General features: G+C 38.0%; 1 protein-coding gene across 1 annotated transcript; it reads right to left on the bottom strand.

Moving 5' to 3' along the window:
* Positions 1-14,445: 14,445 nt before the first annotated feature.
* Positions 14,446-15,270, bottom strand: LOC142440359 (olfactory receptor 14C36-like). Its single transcript, XM_075542819.1, has one exon. It carries the CDS (start codon positions 15,268-15,270, stop codon positions 14,446-14,448), a length of 825 nt encoding a protein of 274 aa, XP_075398934.1.
* Between the last annotated feature and the right edge of the window lie 3,867 nt (positions 15,271-19,137).

Raw genomic sequence — 19,137 nt, 5'->3', positions numbered from 1 at the left:
TAAAACCTAGTTAATTCCCCTAAGAAGACATATTTTCTATCGCCTTTACTTCTGGAAGCTCCTTAGTTAGTGGAGAAGGAGAGAGAAATTCAAATGAAGAGGTGGCACTAAAGCAGAGGTTACTAGGGGATATTCCTCCACTCGCATCCCCTACCAATTTGGACCTTAACAGGGCAGGGAGGGCAGTCCTTTCCAGCTCAAACACACCCTGAGGCTCCTGTGGGTACCTGCACAGCTATGGAGGGGCTGCCTCCAGAGAACAGGTCTCACCTGGACCTTTGTTGCACAGCTCACAGACATGGTGAGAGTCGTGGTTATGCACCTTCACCTGGACTGAAAGATAAGCTGAGCTCTGCACCTTGTCACCCCTGTGACATGGCACCTTCTCCTCTTGTCTTACCCTTTGTCCCTGGAGTCAATCCTTTCTGATTAACGCAGACTCACCACTCTCCTGTTTGAATGGGCTTCATATGTGTGATGTAGAGGCTTACTTTGAGATGATCTGGCTGAGGATACAGGGGAAGGAGATTAAGTTTAGGTCCCTAGCGGAAATGGGCACCACAAAGGTTCCAGTTTAGCTTCTTCCAAAAGTTCCCTTCATATTCTCAAAAAGCAAGTGGCCCAAAGTCCTCTTGAGGCATTATTTTCACTATTTAAAATCATCACTTCCTTTTGATATTATTGATATCAAAGCAGCTTGTCGAATATTAACTGACAAAACATAATACTTTAAAACTAAAATAGCATTAGGAAATGTTCGTATTATATAGTATTTACCAAAAAATGCAGCTCTTTATATACGGAAATTTCTTTAAATATAATCAACAAAAATTATTTATATTTATTATCTTATAGATTATGTACCTAGTAACAGGAAAACAACAATATTACATAATATAATGACATTAAAATAAGTTTAAAGCTAAGGTTCAGTAGACCAGTGATCATGGAAATGGCACTGTACAAGGCAGCATTTGTGTCTGTTATGTAACGTGCTGCATCCGTCTGAGCTGAAATGCTGGCAGCCGCAGGAACTGCAGTAGTAGATGCAGCAAAAATCACCCTCTGTTATGCTGATCCACAAATGGAACCTTCATTGGAGCATTGATTTCGAAATTAAGGTTGTACAAAATGTCGTCCCATTTGTGGATAAAATAAATAGAAATGAGAAGAGCTGTAGCTGTACAGAGTATGTTCAGTGCAGACATGACACCATTTACACCCAATGGCTTCCAGGAGCATAGACCTTTGACTGTCGGTAGAACCGATGTATCAGATGTGAAGACATACAAAGTAATTCTTAGACTCAAAATTCAAAGTCATGTTTGTATCATGTTGCCAAAGGAAAGAAATAAAAGTGGAACAGATTTAGTTGTAGGATGTACTCCACCAAAAATTTAAAAATAATTATCATGCCATTATGAAGACAGCATAAGGAAGAGTCTTACATTAATGGCTCTTGGTATGGGTGCCATGAAGTCGGTTTTAACTCAAAGCAACTCTACATCCAACAAGACAACGGCACCCGGTCCTGAGCCCGTGCCATCCTCACAACTGGTCTTAGGTCGGAGCTCATTGTTGCAGCCACTGTGTCACTCCATCTGGCCTAGGGGCTTCCTCTCTCTCACTGCCCCTCTACTTTACCAAGCCTGGTGTTCTTTTCCAGGGACTGGTCTCTTTGGATGGTATATTCATAGTACATTACATCATTTGTAATACTTGGTATCACAAATTTGAACATCTTGTCAAAGAGATCAGTTCCTGGAGAAAGACTTCATTCATAGCAAAGTAGAGACATATTAAAAAAATAGGATTTCCATCAACATGATGGATTGACAAAGGACTACTAGAGGCTCAAGTGTGTGAACCATCGTGAGAATGGCAAGGGACGAGGCAGGGTTTCATTCTGTTCTGCATGGTGTCTCCACAGATGAGAACTGACTCAATGACCCTGAACAACAACAAAATAGGATGACTGTGAGTAATTGACTCATTGACAGCAAGTTTTGTTTATGTGGTTGGATGCTAAACGCATTTAAAAAACAATAAACCTAACAACAACAACAAAATAGTTCTGGCTTGTGTGTTACTGGAATTTTGCCACTGGTTTTCAAATGTCAATATTAGCCGAACCTTATGATGGACAGGTTTCAGTGGGGCTTCTATAATTAAATCATATATGAATAAAAGCATAATGATCAACTTATGAATATTAGTTAATGAAAATGTCATATTTACCAATCAAATATTATTTGATATTATTTTGGACACATCATCAAAGAAATGAATCACTCATTAGAGGAGAACTTCATATTGGTGATGTAGAAGCTCCCTGAGGAGAATGGAGAACCCCAATGAGATAGATTGATACACCACCCATAATGATGGATTTGTTCATGCCATTCAGGGTGAGGATATTATAGTAGCAGGCAACATTTGGGTCTAAACTGGGTCCTTTACTGCCTGAGGAATGAAAATGTCTACATCAAAATGAACTTCATTGTGCACAGCACTCCAGTTCTTCTACCTCAGATGATCAAAATTGTAACCCAGAAAGTAAATTAATTGTTTGCATCATGAAATATATGTAATGCAATATATGTGATCCACATTTTGTTCAATTTAGTAAATGATATCTTATCAAGATTCACCTCATGTTATTCATCTTAAAAGCTCACATATATACATTTATGAATTTTTCCAAATGTGAAGTAGTTCCCTACATTAAAATATACTCTTATTACAGTGTGAAAACCTTAAAAATATTTTCCCAAAATTACTTCTTCTGAGGTTGTGGTAATGGAATGCTCTTGCTTAATGTAATGAGCTAATAAATTAGGCTTTTGATCATCAGCATTTTTCTTTTTGTCTCTATGGGATAAATTAATAATGTGTAAAAATATCATAGAAAATTATGAATCGTAACACAATGCAATTATTTTGTAGGGAAAGTACATACAGCAAGAAAGGTAATAATTATCATTATTTTTATTTGTACAAATTTATTCAATAAACAATATGACAAAGAAACCTGTGAAAGGTGATCCACTTCCACAAAAGGAAAATTCAACTATTTTTCAATAAAATCATGCTTTTCACCTTATAAAAACTCTATGAAACCCTGACATTGCAAAACATATACAATGAGAAAATCACTAATTCTCCAACTTGGATACAAAGCACAGCGACAAAAGGTGGAAAGAGTTCCACAAAGAGGCAGGGAAAGAATAATTCTGCATGGTTTCAAATCATGGAAGTTGTTTGCCAGCATTGTATTCTCTCCCCATAGTATTTAAACTGCATGCTGAACATATAATTTAAGAAGTTGTACTATGTGCATGAGAAAATGACATTGCAGGGAGCTTTATTAACAACCTGTGATATATAGAAACATATATAGCTGGTTAACAAAGAAGAGAACATAAGCCTTTACGAATGAAGAGCACAAACGGAAGACTTCATGAACAAAGGTTTGCAAGAGCACAATGCAGTGCTCTGGAATTCCCATGCTTCCTACAGGTATGCATACTTTGTTATGATGCACACAGTCAAATGTCTTTGCAATGTCAATAAAGCACAGCTAAACATCTTCTGGTATTCTCTGTTTCAGCAATGATTACCCTTGACTCCAATTATACATGATTTGCTTTGGTCCACAGTATAATGTATGTATCCACAATAAACAAGAAGGATGCATCTTTGTGATAATCTCTAAATTCAGCCCAAATCAAATACAGCTTAAATTTCTTGGAGTTATTGTCAATGTATTGCTGCAACCATTTTCAAGTTACCTTTTAAAAATTATGTGTCCATTATAATTGATAATGTTTAATTATTTCCATATTCTGTTGAATGACCTTTAACAGGAATCAGCACAATTGTGGATTTCTTCCAGGTGTTTAGTCAGCTACCTGTGTACTAAATTTCTTGGCATACATAATTTAGTCCTCCCAGCATTTACTCTTTTGTTAACAGGGCAGACAAACAAAATTGCAGTAGTTGAAATAAGTTAAGAATGGTTTGAAATTGGAACATGCATTTTACTATAGGCCTAATATAGTACATTAAAAATGAAATTCATCACAACATAAATGGTTTATGTAATGTATTCTGAAAATGTTAGTAATTCCAGAAATATGTCACTTGCATGAAAGTATCTACTGAGAATTGTTGAAAAATCATTACATTTTAACACTATTGTTCTACGGAGGGTCTCCTTCCCTCAGAGGACTCACCCTCTCAGATTTACTGTTTTCCCGCTTAGATGGGAGATGGCACCAGAAAAGTTGCTACTAAAATTGCATTTATGCCTATCCCCACACATTACATATTAACATAGAATAGATGTAGTGGCAAGGTCACCTTCCTGTGAGGTAATAATTCACATGACCTTATATATAAAGGAGATGAAAGACTACAAAAAAATTCACATGAGACAATATAATGTTTTTTTAACTTAGATCATATGGTATTTAGATTCCAATTTTTTTGAAGATGTGACATAGAATGGAAATATATGCATGAGTTCATATAGGTTTATATTGTGGCCAATATATGCATGGATGTGTTGGGGCAAAAAGGGGAAGATTTGTGAAAACTTCTTCAAACATAACAGCAATGAGTCGCTGGTCATGGGGAATAAGGACCATAGTTTTGAGGGACACCAAGATCAATTGGCACAACACAGTTCATAAGCAGTGTCCTACATCCTGATTTCAAAAACCGTGATTATTGGAGTCTTAAAAGGTCATGAGCAGTCATATAAGGCAATTACTACTGTCTTCATATCCAGTGTGAGGAATGTTGAAAACTAAAAGAACCATGAAAATGATTAGTCCAATGAACTAATTGTCTATTGAAACATCCATTTCCACAACCTAAGATTAGAAAAATTAGATAGCACCTGGCTCTCATGACCAACTTCTCTGACACATATCAAATTAGAAAGTCTGGGATAAAGTCGGAAAAAATGTGAACTAGAACTTAGAATCCTAAGAGGCCAGGCTTACTGGTCAGATGGAGACTGGTAGGATCTCCACGAGGTACTTCCAGGTCTGAAAGGAACCTGACCATCATGCTAGAATAAGCAACCATTTGAGATCAAAATTTACTCAAATTCAAAATTCAGAAGATTAGGAAGGAAGAACAAACAAATGGAAATTGGAAATACAAAGAGAAATTGGAAATACAAAGAGAAATAAGGATAAACAATGGTATATTGAAGGAATTAAATGGTTAATGGAATCAGAATATTTATGTTACATGCAAAATTATGATTTGCTCAGAAACATTCACAAAGTTTAGGAGACCAGAAATTCACTCTAGAAAGCTTTCTGTCCCGGTTGGCACCAGATGAAGTTTCCTCTACATTCACGTATGTGAAATCACAAAACAAATTTCATCCTGACTTAAAGGAATTCACAATGTAATCCATTTTGTTCCTTGAATCATACGTGAATCTACATGCATACACACAAAAGCAGTATAATTTTACAATATACTTTATTTTGTATAATCTACATTTTAATTAATTAAAAATAAAAATTGTATTTATCATTAAATGAGGTAAGTATATTGTGGAGGGGAATTTTACCCTTTTGTATAGATGCAAATACCAAACATTTGTTAAATGAATAATCAGCTGGTAGTGTACTGCCAACCAAGACAACATAAGAGCTGTGTGCTTGTATGTATACACAGCATACTTACATAATATATAGAAAATAAATTATATATATGTGTAGACATAATATATGAATATTTCAATATATATACTCAATCATAAATTCCTGCTGATAGGAAAAATTGTTGATTTTATAATAAATAATATCTAAAATTTACATTAACAAAATAATGTTTTCCTCTTTTAAACATAAAATATGACTATTTTTGATCATTGTGTAAGCAATAGATTATGAGGCATCTGTCATTTGGCATTACATTGAATTTTGTCTTATGTGAGCAAGTTATTTGGTGACATAAGTCGGCTCGATGATTACAGACTTGAGATCCTTTTACACTTTGTTAAGAATTATCTAAAAACCCTCACTCTGTGGTTGTGACATTTGAAACCAAAGCAGGTACCGTTTAATCACCGTTTTTGAAATCAGGATGTAGGACACTGCTGATGAGCTGTGTTGTGCCAATTGATCTAACTTTATAAATAAAAATTAAAACAGAAATCACTGTTAGAAAGTCCATTCTGACTTATAACAACCCTATAAAACAGAGTAGAACTGCTCTGCGGGGTTCCAGGCTGTGCATCTTTAAGGGAGTAGAAGGGCTCAGCTTTCTCCAGAGGAGTGGCTGGTGGCTTCTAAGTGCTGCCTTGTGGTTAGCAGCCCTGTGCATGCCTAGCGCACACCGGGCCCCTATAAATAAAGAAGGGTAGCAAAAAAATTAGCATAGTGTTAAATTGCTATGAATCACTTCGTTTTTCTTAAAATGAATATAAAAATACTCTGTCCCGTCCCACATCTATCATTTGCTCCCCAAATCCCCTCACCTACTCCATCACTCCCCATTCTTTACCCTATAAACTGTTGCCTCAGGAATTGTCTCTATGCATCCACTTCTGTCCTAGCAGGATCTTTGCATCTTCTATGTACCATGGCACTGACATCTGAACTAAGCTGCCTTCTGCTCATCGGCAGCAAGTTATTCATTAGACACTGTCTACGTGGTAACAGGCACTGGAAGCTTCTCAAACATAACCTATGGGTAAATAATATGCCTACTCATGGAAAACTTCCTAATTCTGCATGAATGTGGATGACAAGTGGCAAAGGGCAAAGGCAGTAATACCGTTTACTGTAGTTAGCAAGTAGCCGGCTGCTTTTCAGGTCTGCGTTTGCAGCTTTCTTCTGATTGGCTTTGGGGATAAGAATGGTGATTATTCAGAGACTTGCAGCATGTGTCCTTGAAGCGGCAGTCAGAGATGAGCTGCATAGTGGATATACAGTACTAGTCAGAAGCTCTTTAAGATGACTTAATTTCTATCCCGCTATGAATGGCTTTTTCTCCTACTTCTCTCCTATTTTCTTTTACATTCCTCTTGTTCAACTATCATATTCGACCTTCATCTGAGTTTCAGTATTTCCTCTCAGTTACATTGCCCTTGATCAAGCCCTACCAGGCATCCTATTTCCTCCTTGCCATCAACTTTAGATCATTGTTGTTCCCTTGTCCCTGGTTTGTTAACACCCACTTTCTTTTGCCTGTCTCCACCTCTCCCAAGTCCCCCTGGAATGGCCCATCCTGTTTTTTTCTCCTCGGCCTATGTATCCTGCCTCCTATCGTGACAGACATGCAGAGACAACAATAAGCATAAAAGCAAGACAAAGGGTAAAAAATAACAGAACAAAACAAACCCACAATAACAACAAAAAAAACCAACGACTAAATTAAAGCCAACAAGTAGTTCCAGGTCTGTTTGTCGACCGTTAGGAGTCTTTTCCTGTCAAGTACGATCTGGTGCCATGCTCTAGCCCCAAAATCTACTTTTGGTATTTCCAGTGACTTCATTACTTTGCTTCCCTTTTTGCTGTTTTGAATGCACCTGAGTGTTTTGCCCCAGCGTGGTGGGGTCAAATTGGGCAAAATCCCTGCACTGTGCCTCCAGTGTTGTCCCTTGTAGTGCTCATGAGTCATTGAGGAATTCATGTCTGTGTGTTTTGGTTGGGCAGCCCTTTGGTCTCCTCTGTGCATTGTCTGCTCTGAGCAGGAATGTCATCCTGGGGCTTGGTATGCAAGGATGTGTTCCATTGTCTCACCTTCCCACTTGATTTTCCTCCTGTGTGCTCTGATCAGACATGACCCTCTTCCTGAGCTGTAGCTTCAGTGCTGTCCTCTGAATTGAATTCTACAGGGGTGAGCAAGGGTGTCCACAAGGTTGGGATTGGGGGCGGCAGGGGGACCTCTCTATTGGTTCCCTGCTTCATGCAGGTACGTTGCATTCACATCTTGGCCCACTGTTCAAAGACTGGTCCCTCTCTCTCTCTCCTGTGACGACATAAACAACAGTCTCCCTTGGGTGGGTTAGTGCCCAGTTCCCCGTTACCCATGTTGTTGTGTCTTTCTTTTCCCCTCTTGATATTTCCCTGCCCTGGGTATCTCTGGTTTGGGTCTGGCCCTGCCATAGTACCTGAACCTCACCCTAGGCATGTATGTATGCCGTAGCTTTTCCCCTCTGTCCCTTTTACATTTTCAAGCTTACCTCAGTGGCTTCATGTTGTACTTTTCCTTTTGTGCTTGGCTTATTTCAATTAGCATAATTTCCTCCAATTCTTCCCATGCTGTGATGTGCTTAATGTATTCATCACTGCTTTTTAGGGATGCATAGTACTGCATTGTATGTATGTACCAGTTTTTAATCCATTCATCCATTGATGGAAAGTTGATATATTTATATAGAACGAGAGAGAAATAGATTTACATACATATATTTATATGTTAAGTATTAAGATAGCAATCAGACTTTGGGCCTCTACTCAAATACTCCTTCAACACGAGGATCATTTTGTTCTAAAAACCAGGCATTCCATGATGCTCAGCTTCCTGACAAGATCACTGAAGACAAAGTGGGTGCATAAACAAATGTGGTGAAGATAGCTCATGGTGCCTGGCTATCAAAATATTCTGAGTGCATTAGTATTCGAACTAATGGCTATAACTTACCTTCTAACATTTTGTTCTCAGATACAAGTCTCCAATAACTGAAATTCCAAAGCATGTTACTAATTGATATTGTTAAAGAAATATATCTGGATATTTTATGTATTGCTTTTAAAATATATTTACATAAAAATTCACCTTCAAAATTTTATAGCTCTATGAGTTTTACAAGCTACTGGCATGATTTAACCACATTCACAATGTAGATAAACAATAGTGTTATACCCCCCAAATTTTCTTGTAATGCACATTTGTTGCCATTCTCTTCCTTAATTACAATCTCTAGTTTTCTTTAACATACTACTTATACAATATGTTATCTTTGAGATTAGCTTCTTTCACTTAATAACATGTAACAAGACAATCACACATGTTGATCTGTATGGTCTTGCATTTGTTACTTCATTACTGACTTATTTGACTATTGTTTGTTTAATTGAGATGAAATTATTTGCTACTAAAGGCTCCAAGTAGATTTCAATTTTGCTTTGTCTCATCTTTTCTATAAGCCATTAAAACCACTATATGACTCTGAGTGATTAGGAAAATGTTTGCAGGTATTATTATTATTTTGAGTTTTTTTTAAAGCATAGTATATACATATTTAAAGAGTCAATATCAAAACATAGAATTTACAACAATATTCTATCAAGCCCTCCATATATGTGTGTTTTTTAGTTTGTTTGATTTTAGCTTATTAATTCTTAATTACATAAATACAGTGTGGTCACATCATGAGATAGATATTGGGGGTGATCAGCTTTGTAAAAGCAATACCATAAAAACAATACAAATTCATTGATAATTTAAAGATGTATATGGAAAATAAAAACATGCCTACAACAATCTAATTAGATATAAGCACTCTAGATCGAAATATTATGGTGTGATTAAAAGCCCACTCAATACAAAACCTGACAATATATATTACCACAAAATTTTGGCATTTTCCAAAATATATAATACAGATCAAAACTATGTAGAGTGACTTTAAATTTTAGGAAGATTTTAGATTTATTAAAAACTGAGTAAATTGTGAGTTTCCCTTTCAACCCTTTCCCCATGAACAGCTTCCTCTGTTATTAACAACTTGCCTTTACTGTGGTACATGTGTTATAATTGGTGAACCATTATTGACAGATTTTTATTAACTAAAGTCACTCAGAAATCATGGTTCAATTATTGTTAAATCGAGGGCTTTTGAAAGTGCATACTATCATGTATCTACCATTTCAATAGCCAGATTACAAAAAAAGAATATTTTCATTGCACTAAAACATTTCCTACAGTAACTATTCACCCCTTTTCTTCTCCTTCTGAAATCCTGGGACATCACTGCATTTTCATTCTTTCTACTCTTTCTTTTAACCAGATTGTCCTGCAGTCAGGATCATACAACATGTAGCCTTTCAAATTGGTTTCTTTCACTTAGCAATAGGCAATTCAGGTTATTGTGCTTTTGTTTGTGAATTCATAATTAAGTCTTCATGATTCTGAAATAAAATTGTATACCATACATAAACCTAATTTTGTTCATCTGTTGATCGTTTGAAAAATATCATGATTACTTCTAATTTGGAGCAAACCTGAATAAAGCTATGAAGGAAAAATGTACATGATGATGATGAAAAATGAATAAAGTTTAAATAAATATTTGTTGAAATGTTTTATGCTGTAACTTGCTCTTAAAATGATTGATTAAATACCTGGATATGATTGCATTCTAGAATGTATGATAAAGTATATTTAGCTTTATACTATCAAACATTTTACAAAACCAATGAATGAATAATTCATTTCCTCCAAAAAAGAATGACAGCTTCAGGTGCTCTGTATCCTTGACATCATGGTGTTATCAGTGATAATCATTTACTCATTGTATTAGTTATGTAGATTGTCTCAATGTTGTCTTCAGTTCCAATATCCTAATAACATTAGCTATTGAGAATGTTTTTATGCACTTTTATGCCCTTTGTATATCTTCTTAAGTGTCTGTCCATAGATATTGCTCATTTTAAACTGATTACTTTGTTGTATTGTGAATTTTTGAAGTATTTATATATTTTAAGTGCAAGTACCTATACCATAACTTGTATTTTTGCAATTAATTTCTCCCATTATGGATGAAAATTCATTATGTAACATGAACAAAGCTCTAACAGCTGCAACAGTAAGAACATCATCATGATAAATGTAGAAAATGTTGAAGTTGGCAAAAAAATTGTCTTACCTGGATCCACAATCAATGCACGTGGAAGCAGCAATCAGATCTAAAGTGGATTTCCGTTGCCTAAAGCCGCTGCACCAGACCTTAGTCGAGTGTTGAAAACAGGGATGATCTTTTCAGCATTCGGTGCACCCGCCCCAAGCCGTGGTATATTCCAGTGACTCGGCTGCATGTGAAAGGAGGACAGTAAAGGGACAAACCGATATGTATTGGAAGAAGAAATGCCAGAATGCTCATTAGAAACAACTGTGTAATCAAATCAGCAATAGGATCCTAGACGCTTCCTTCCCAGACTGTACTTACACTCCGCGAAAATTCACTCTAAGAATAAACGAACTATTAGAAGAACTGAGATTTTTGTGCATGTTTAAGTCATTATCACAATCTTCATCATTATTAAAAGTCAGATATCTTAATATGTCTTGATACATAATGGTTGGGTTCATACTTAGATTCCTGTTCCCTGTCCATGAAAAGCCAATTACCTTCTGAAATCCCTCCCTGGGAACTGGCTATCTTTGAATGCCAAGGGATGCACTCCCAGGGGTTTCTCTAGTGCCATCAGCCTCCGCACGGTCTTCGATGCATCTGAAAAACAAACGCACTGATTATAAAACAGAAAGATTCCTGTCAGGTTCCCAGTCATTTGGAGAAATATGCTTACTCATTTTTGTCTTCACTTAAAAGACTGCAGCATTACCTGGAATCCTGGATTATTTCTCCAACACATAAAATAACATCTTGTGAGTATTTGCTCTTATTGGCTAATTTTTTCTCACCTTCCTCATTGTTATTACTTAAGTAGATGATTTCATTTACTTTTTGTACAGTTGACTGTTTTATACAGAAACACTTTAACTCTGTGTTCTCTTTTTATTCTTTTGGTGAAGTCTTTTGAAGCACACAGGTGGTTTATACTTAATATATGCCACTTATCGATTTCAGGTTCATTTGTGTGTGTAGCCTTCCCTACTGCAGTTAACTTATGCATTCCCTGTGCCAAGGTTTTACGGTATGTCCTAATTCCTTCTTGATTATCCTGATATTTGGGGGTTTTAGTTCACTTCTGTAATCCACGTTCATCTTGTGCATGGGGTAGGTCAGGGTCTTGTTTCACTTGTCTCTATGTGACTAGCCTTTGTTTGCAGCACTGCTTGTTAAGGAGGCATCTACCTCCCACCTGATGGTTTTAGGGCCCTTGTGGAAGATCAGTTGTCTATATGCTGATGATTTTATTTCTAGACTTTCTGTGTTTTTTTTCTATCAGTGTTAGTATCTGTCTTTCCAGTACCACGTTTTGACCTCTATAGCTGTATACTGGGGGGAAAAGTCTGGTAAATCCCACTTTCTTACTTTTGTCTTTGTCTGGAGGAATACTCTGCTAATTTTGGCCTCTTCCCCCTCCATATGTACTTGGTGGTCATATTACCTAGGTTTTAATGATTTGTTCTACTGTTCCTTTTATATTCCTATTAGACATGGACCAACATACTTGTCCCTTGAGTTGTATTACCCTCTCAAATAAGGTGGACAGGGGTGGCAGAGGATATACATTGCACTCTCTTCACCCCAGTGCTCTCTATAATCCCTGTGTGGCCTCCTAGGAATATGAGAGCCCCCTTTAAAAATAACTATGCTCATTCCATTTCTAGTTCCTTCCCTTCTATTGACCGCTGTGCCTCTTTGGGCAGTTGCTTTCTTTCTCTATGTCTTTCTTTAAATCCAGGAAGAAGGAGGAGGAAGAAGAGAAACTGATTCTACCCCTACCAAGATTTGAGAAAGGGCAGGAATAGGAAATGCAAAGATTGTACATTATGTTCATACGTGTCATGGTTTCCAGTGAAGTCCTGAGCATCTTCTCAGTTTGTGTGTCTCACAGGAGAGGAGATATGTGCAACCACCATAGGGCCAGAAGCAGACTCTTCAGGAGGCAGGCTAACTAGGAGTGTGCAGAGTCTAAAGCTTCTCATGAGGGTGAGGTAATAGAGTACAGTGGTCACCCCTTTCTTTTCCCTTTTCTATCTCAGCACACCAGCTTTGTTCCTGGTCCTTTTTTTCCTTCTTCATCTCTCCTCCCATGCCACTGGTCACGTCAATGAACATGTTCTGTGTCTTCTACATATTCCCACACTTCCCACTAGTCTCTTTGTTGGCTCCCAATTCAGTTAATTTCAAATTGCAAAAAGAAAATCAGTTCTGTGCCAATCATAAAAATGAAATTTAATATAGATATGATTTACAAATGATTGATGCATTATGGTAAACAATGTTTCCATTCACTAGATAACATCATTAACAAATTTTAATGGGTCTTGTAAGAACCATGGGTCTTCTTATATGAACAAACTTTACATATATATCTATATACGGTATGTTATTTTGTTACTTTACTATTGTAACATTTCAAGAATATACAACAGAATCATTGTTAGAAAGAGGAATAAAAACACACACACACATGCATACAAGTATACCTTAATTTTGTTTTTTTGGCAGAGGAATTTTAATTAATTTCTTTTTTCTAAACATGGAAGTGGTTAAATGCTACATTTACATATTGGTTGTATTACATTTCACTATGTATATATAATCTGTACAAGGCTTAAGGAATTTGAATAAGGAATTAGTGCATTTGAATTATGGTTTAGGCGGACTATTGAGTATCATGGAGATTGTCAGAAGAAAGTACAAGGAGTAAGAGTCTAAGAAGGTGATTGACACAATGAATGTAACAATAGGCTGAAACATAGTAACAATTCTGAAGATGGTGTAGGATTTCTAATGTTGCAATTCTTCTACTCTCTTTCTTAGACTCCTAGAAGACAAACCTATCTTTATTGGAAAAAGTAAGGCAGAGGGTCCCAAAAAACAAGGGTAGCAGAACCTCAATTTACATACTTTGGATATTTTGTCAGGAGAGATCAGTCCCTGGAGAGGATCATCATGTTTGGTAAAGTGGAAGGGCGGCTGAAAAGAGGAAGGCTCTCAATGCAATGGATCAACATAGTGGCTGTGTCAATGGGATCACACATGGGAATTATTGTCAAGATAGCACAGGACTGTGCAGTCTTTCATTCCATTGTGCACAAGGTTAGTATGGGCTGGAGCTGATTTGATGGCACCAGACAATAACGACATGAGTAAGAGAATATTTGACCTCACATAACAACCATGTTTATAATAAAATTGTTTATAATTTAAATTTATCTTTTGAAACTTATGGATTGGGGTGAAATTCACAATTAATTTTTCTTACAGCACCGTAGAGGAGCAGTCCAAGTCCATGATGTACACAGGATTGGATCACCAAGTTATTCCTTTTATGGGGTAATTCAAAATTTAGAATACAGACATTTTGGTTATTGATCCAGCAGGAAAAATATAAGCAACCAGATAATTTACAAGATTTGTTAATTATTATCAAACCAAAGTTCAGGAGTGAAGAAAACATCAACTTTGAACCCTTGTCAGCTCCTACAATCCTAGTAGGAATGTGTTGAAACAATGATAGTTTTCCTGAAAAAAGTGAGTGTTCTTCTCATAACTCATGTTACAGCCTCCTTTATCTGATTGTTTCTAAAAGTGTGGATGACCGGATTCAAGAAAGGAGGAACTATACAATAGAACACAGAAATGGCCATGTCCTGTACCTGAGGGGAGTTGGAGGTTGGCTTCACATGGACAGCAGCACCAGAGCCGAGGAAGATTATGACAATGAGGATGTGCGGGATACAGGTGGAAAAGGCCTTTCTTCGTTCTGCTCTGGTTGGAAACTTGAGCACAGTAGAAAATATGTGAATATAAAACATAGTGATGAAGGAAAAGCAGCCACCACCCACTATCATTGTAGAGGCAAAAATGACAATCTCATTGGTTGAGGTGTCAGAGCAGGAGATTTTCAGCAGGGAGTGGATATCACAGAAAAACTGAGGAACCACATTAGAATGACAGAAGGACAAATGAAATGTGTTCCCAGTGTGCAAACCTGCATAGACCAGACCACTGAGCACAGAGGCCAGAGTCATTTGGACACAGACACGAGGGGTCATGATCACATGGTAGTGGAGGGGCTGGCAGATGGCCACATAGCGGTCACGGGCCATGAAGGTGAGCAGCAGCAACTCTGCATAAGCACATAACTGCACGAGGAAAATCTGAGCTGGACATCCAACCACGGAAATCACCCTATTGTTTAGCAAGAAGATGACACATGCCCTGGGTACAGTCACAGAAATGTAACACATGTCCCAGACAGACAGATTCAGGAAAAAGAAATACATGGGGTTATGAAGTCTTTGGTCAACAGTGATTACTGTGATAATGAGAAGATTTCCTGTGAGAGTAGCCAAGTACATTAGTAAAAATAACATTGTGTGCACGACTCCAAACTCCCACACAACAGAAAATCACACAGGTTTAAAGCAGTCAGTTTTCATATGCTTTATTAACCGAGAAGTTAGTATGCTTAGTAGATAATTGATCAAGTAAGCAGTCTGGTTTGGTTTGTAGAATTTTAAACACTTTTAAAACACCACAAAAGAGTGCTGTGTAGACTGAAGCTGGTCACATCTTTTAACAGAGCACTCATAACAACGCACAATCTATAAAAGCTTCTACTTTGGTCTATTTTGTCAGTAATGGTTCATCAATTATAACAAATGTACCACCCTAATGGAAAGTTGCTAATAATAATAGAGAAAGCTGTTAATGTGGAAATGGTTGAAAGGGAAACTCTCACTACTATTTGCTCGGTTTTCAAATAAATCTAAAACTTTTCTAAATTTTAAATTTACTCTATGTATTTTAATCTCTGTTCTATATTTTGGCAACTGTCCAAATTTTGTGTTAATGTATTTTGTCCACTTTTGTTATGAGTAAGTTTTTAATCATGCCCTATTTCTCTCTAGAGTGCTTGAAATCTATTTTCCTTATTCTTTTAGTATGTCATAGATGGTTGTTTTCATCTCAAACAAACAAATGAGTAAACAAAGAAGCAGTAGGAAAGACACAAACAAATCAAGATGTATGATTTTCTTCCCAAACATATTTTATTAAGTAAAAGAAGCTAATCTCAAAAGATGACATATTGTATAGAGAGTATGTTAAAGATGACTAGAGGTTAGAGTCAAAGAAAAACTGGTAGCTAATGTGCAGTCCAAGAGAATTTGGTATGGGGAGGGGTTAATACACTGCTGTGTATCTAAATGGTGAATGTAGTTAAATCACACAAGTAATTTGTCAAAAGTCATCAAACTACAGTTTTTAAAAGTGAAATTTTTTGGTGGCTCTTATCATTTTCTAAACATTTACTTTTTATTTGAGCCCTTGGCATCAGATCCTCTTTTTTTCCCCACCTTCCTTGCTTCCCATTCTGTGACTCATTGAGAGATTATAAATTATTATTATTTTCATATCTTATACCAATGATTTTCTCCTTCACCACATTTCTCTTGCGCATCCCCCTGGTAGGTGGGGGTTTATGTCTCAATCATTGCCATGGGTTCCCCCCTTCCTGCCCTCTCCCTCCCCTTCCTGTGACCCTTCCTGGTATAGTTACTCACATTTTTGTTTCTGAGGGGTTATCTGACCAGGATTCTGTGTAGTGTGCTATCATCTGTATCAGTGTGCATATTTTTGATTTGTGTTATCCTCTAGCCAGAACTGAAGGGCAGATCAAGGTCATGATAATGGGGTGAGGAAGTGTCAGAGAACCAGAGGAATATTGTGTATTTCACTGGTGATTTACTGCACCCTGGTGGACTGATCCTTTTCTTGTGTTCCTTCTGGGAGGGGATGTCCTATTTCTACAGATGGGTTTGGGGTCTCTGCTCCAGCCCTGCTCATTCTTAATAATATGGTTGTTTTGTTTTGTTTGGGGTGTTCTGGTGGGTGATCTGGTTATTTGATCCTGGACACCTATTGATCGCACAGGCTGGTGTGCTTCTTCCATTTGGGCATGTTGTCTCTGATAGATGGCTGCTTGTTAACTTCAAGCCTTTAAGACCCCAGAGGTTATATCTTTTGATAGAGGGGCACCATCTCATTTCTTCATCACTTTTTCTTATATACCCATTTTATCTTAAGCAATCCTGTAGGAAGGGTGAGCATCACAGAAATCAGGGTTGGTAGGATAAATTGTTCTTGAATTAAGGGAGGGCTTGAGCAGAGGCCCCCCAAACCCATCCACATCCTCAATGTACTGCCATTTAAATATATGTGCATAGGCCAACACCTCCATTTCTATGAATTAATATATTTACATATGTACACACCTATGTTTACAACTCTATATAGTGCTTTGCTTCCTAAATATTTCCTGTTTCCTTTTATCTTCCTCCTGCCCCACCATCATGCTCACCTTTCTTCTAGTTCTTAGTACTTCCTCTCATCAAAATTGCTGTTGCTCCAACACCATCAGGGTCTCTACATTCTCCTTGTTGTCGATTTTAATTTCCTAATTGTCCCCTGTCTATGGCGTTGGTTCCTCACCTCTCCCTTCCCTTGCCTCCTCTTCCCCACAAGTCCCTGTAGAACAGTTGGCCCAGCTGCAGTCTCCTCAGGCTTGCTTCCCATGCCTATCTTATATAGGTAGACAAAGCAATAATAAGGGAGATATAAAACAAGAAAACAAAAACTGATTAAAAAGGAAAAAATAAAACTACCAAAAATGGCATTAATTATTCCAAATCTGTCCGTCTGACCTTCAGGATTCTCTCCTCATTGGTCTTGTGGGGTTCTGAGACTGATCTTTCTAGCCTGAAGTCTATTTTGGGGGCTCCTCAGGGACTTTGTGTCTTTGCTTTGCTCCCATTGCTGATCTGCTATGTTCCTTCTTGGCTTGCCCCCTGGAGGGGGCCTGTGGGTGGAGTCTTGGGGGCTGGAGAGGAGCTGGTCAGATCAGACTCACTCCCTGCCTGTGTCCCCAGTATTGTACTCTGTTGCTGTACGCTCCAGTGAGGGGAAGTAATGTGTCCAGCTGCTGTCAACTCGACAGTGCTCTTTGTGCCTTAGCAGCTCCGTGCAGGGACTCTGTCCTCAGGGCTTGGTGTGCCAGTGTGGGGCCTAGGCCCTCACTTTCTCTTTCTCCTTCTTGGTTTGCTTCTAAGTGGGCATGGCAGGCCAGCTCCTCTCCCATCCTGTAGGTTTAGAGTCGTCCTCTGTAGCACATGCTTCTAGGGAGAGGTTCAGTTTGCTTTTGATTGGGGCCCTGTAGACATCTCTATTCATCGGTTGCTGTTGCTCCATTTGGATATGTTGCCCTCAAGGTTTGCCATGCCGTGGTGGGGTCTGCACTCCCACCTCTATTTCTGTGCAAAAATTAACAATAACGTCCCCCTGGGTGGATTAGTGCCCTGCTCCCTCAATGCCTTTATCTCCCCCCTTCCCCCCCATTCCCCAGCTCATTTCCCCTTCTTTTTGTTGGAATGGCATGTGCATTCTTGGGGTTGGTCTGTCCCCTGCCCTATTGCCTGCTCTTCAGCCCATATAGTGTGAGATGGGTGCCTTTTCTTTTATACCTACTGTGCCGATTATACTTCCCTCCATGGACGCAGGCTGTATTTCTCCCTTTGTGATTGGCTAACTTCTCTCAGCATACATTTCTCCAGCTCTTCTGAAGAGATCATGTGCTCCATGGATCATCAGTGCTTTTCACTTGATGTACTAATCCACGGTGTGTATGTGCCTGCGTTTTCTAATCCCCTCCTCCATCACTGGGAATTTACACTGCCTCCAATTCTTTGTGATTGCACACTGCTCCACAATACACTTTGGAGAGCAGACAACTGGCCTTGGACTATTTCTTACAGCTACTAGATAGATGTCAAGTAGAGGCGTTGCTGGATTGTGAGGAAACTCAATTTCCATTTGCTTTCATTATCACTAGACTACTTTCCACAGAGTTGTACATAGTTACTGAACTACCAGCAGTGCAGGAGAGTTCCTATCTCCCCACATCCCATCCCACAGTTGTTGCTCTCTAATTTTGTGATCTGGGCTATTCTCCAGGCTTGTAGGGGGTATCTTACAGTTTTAATTTGCATTTGTCTAATGGTTCATAATAGGGAGCATTTTCTTATATGCTTATTAGCCATTTGGGTCTCCTCCCTAGTATAATTTTTGTTCAGGCCTTGTGCCCATTTCCTCAGGATGTTAATGGTTTTCATCCTTTTGCATGCTGAGAAGGTATTGTAGGTTTTAGTACTAATCACTTTGTCTGTTGTGTAAATGCTAAAAAT

This window comes from Tenrec ecaudatus, chromosome 2, assembly GCF_050624435.1.
Source record: "Tenrec ecaudatus isolate mTenEca1 chromosome 2, mTenEca1.hap1, whole genome shotgun sequence".
Taxonomy (NCBI): Eukaryota; Metazoa; Chordata; class Mammalia; order Afrosoricida; family Tenrecidae; genus Tenrec; species Tenrec ecaudatus.
Note: the sequence above shows the minus strand (reverse complement) of the source record. Positions and strands in the feature narration are given on the sequence as shown.

What these genes read in the sequence shown, in the direction of transcription:
- LOC142440359 (XM_075542819.1), bottom strand. Translation starts at nt 15,270, where the DNA reads ATGTTATTTTTACTAATGTACTTGGCTACTCTCACAGGAAATCTTCTC.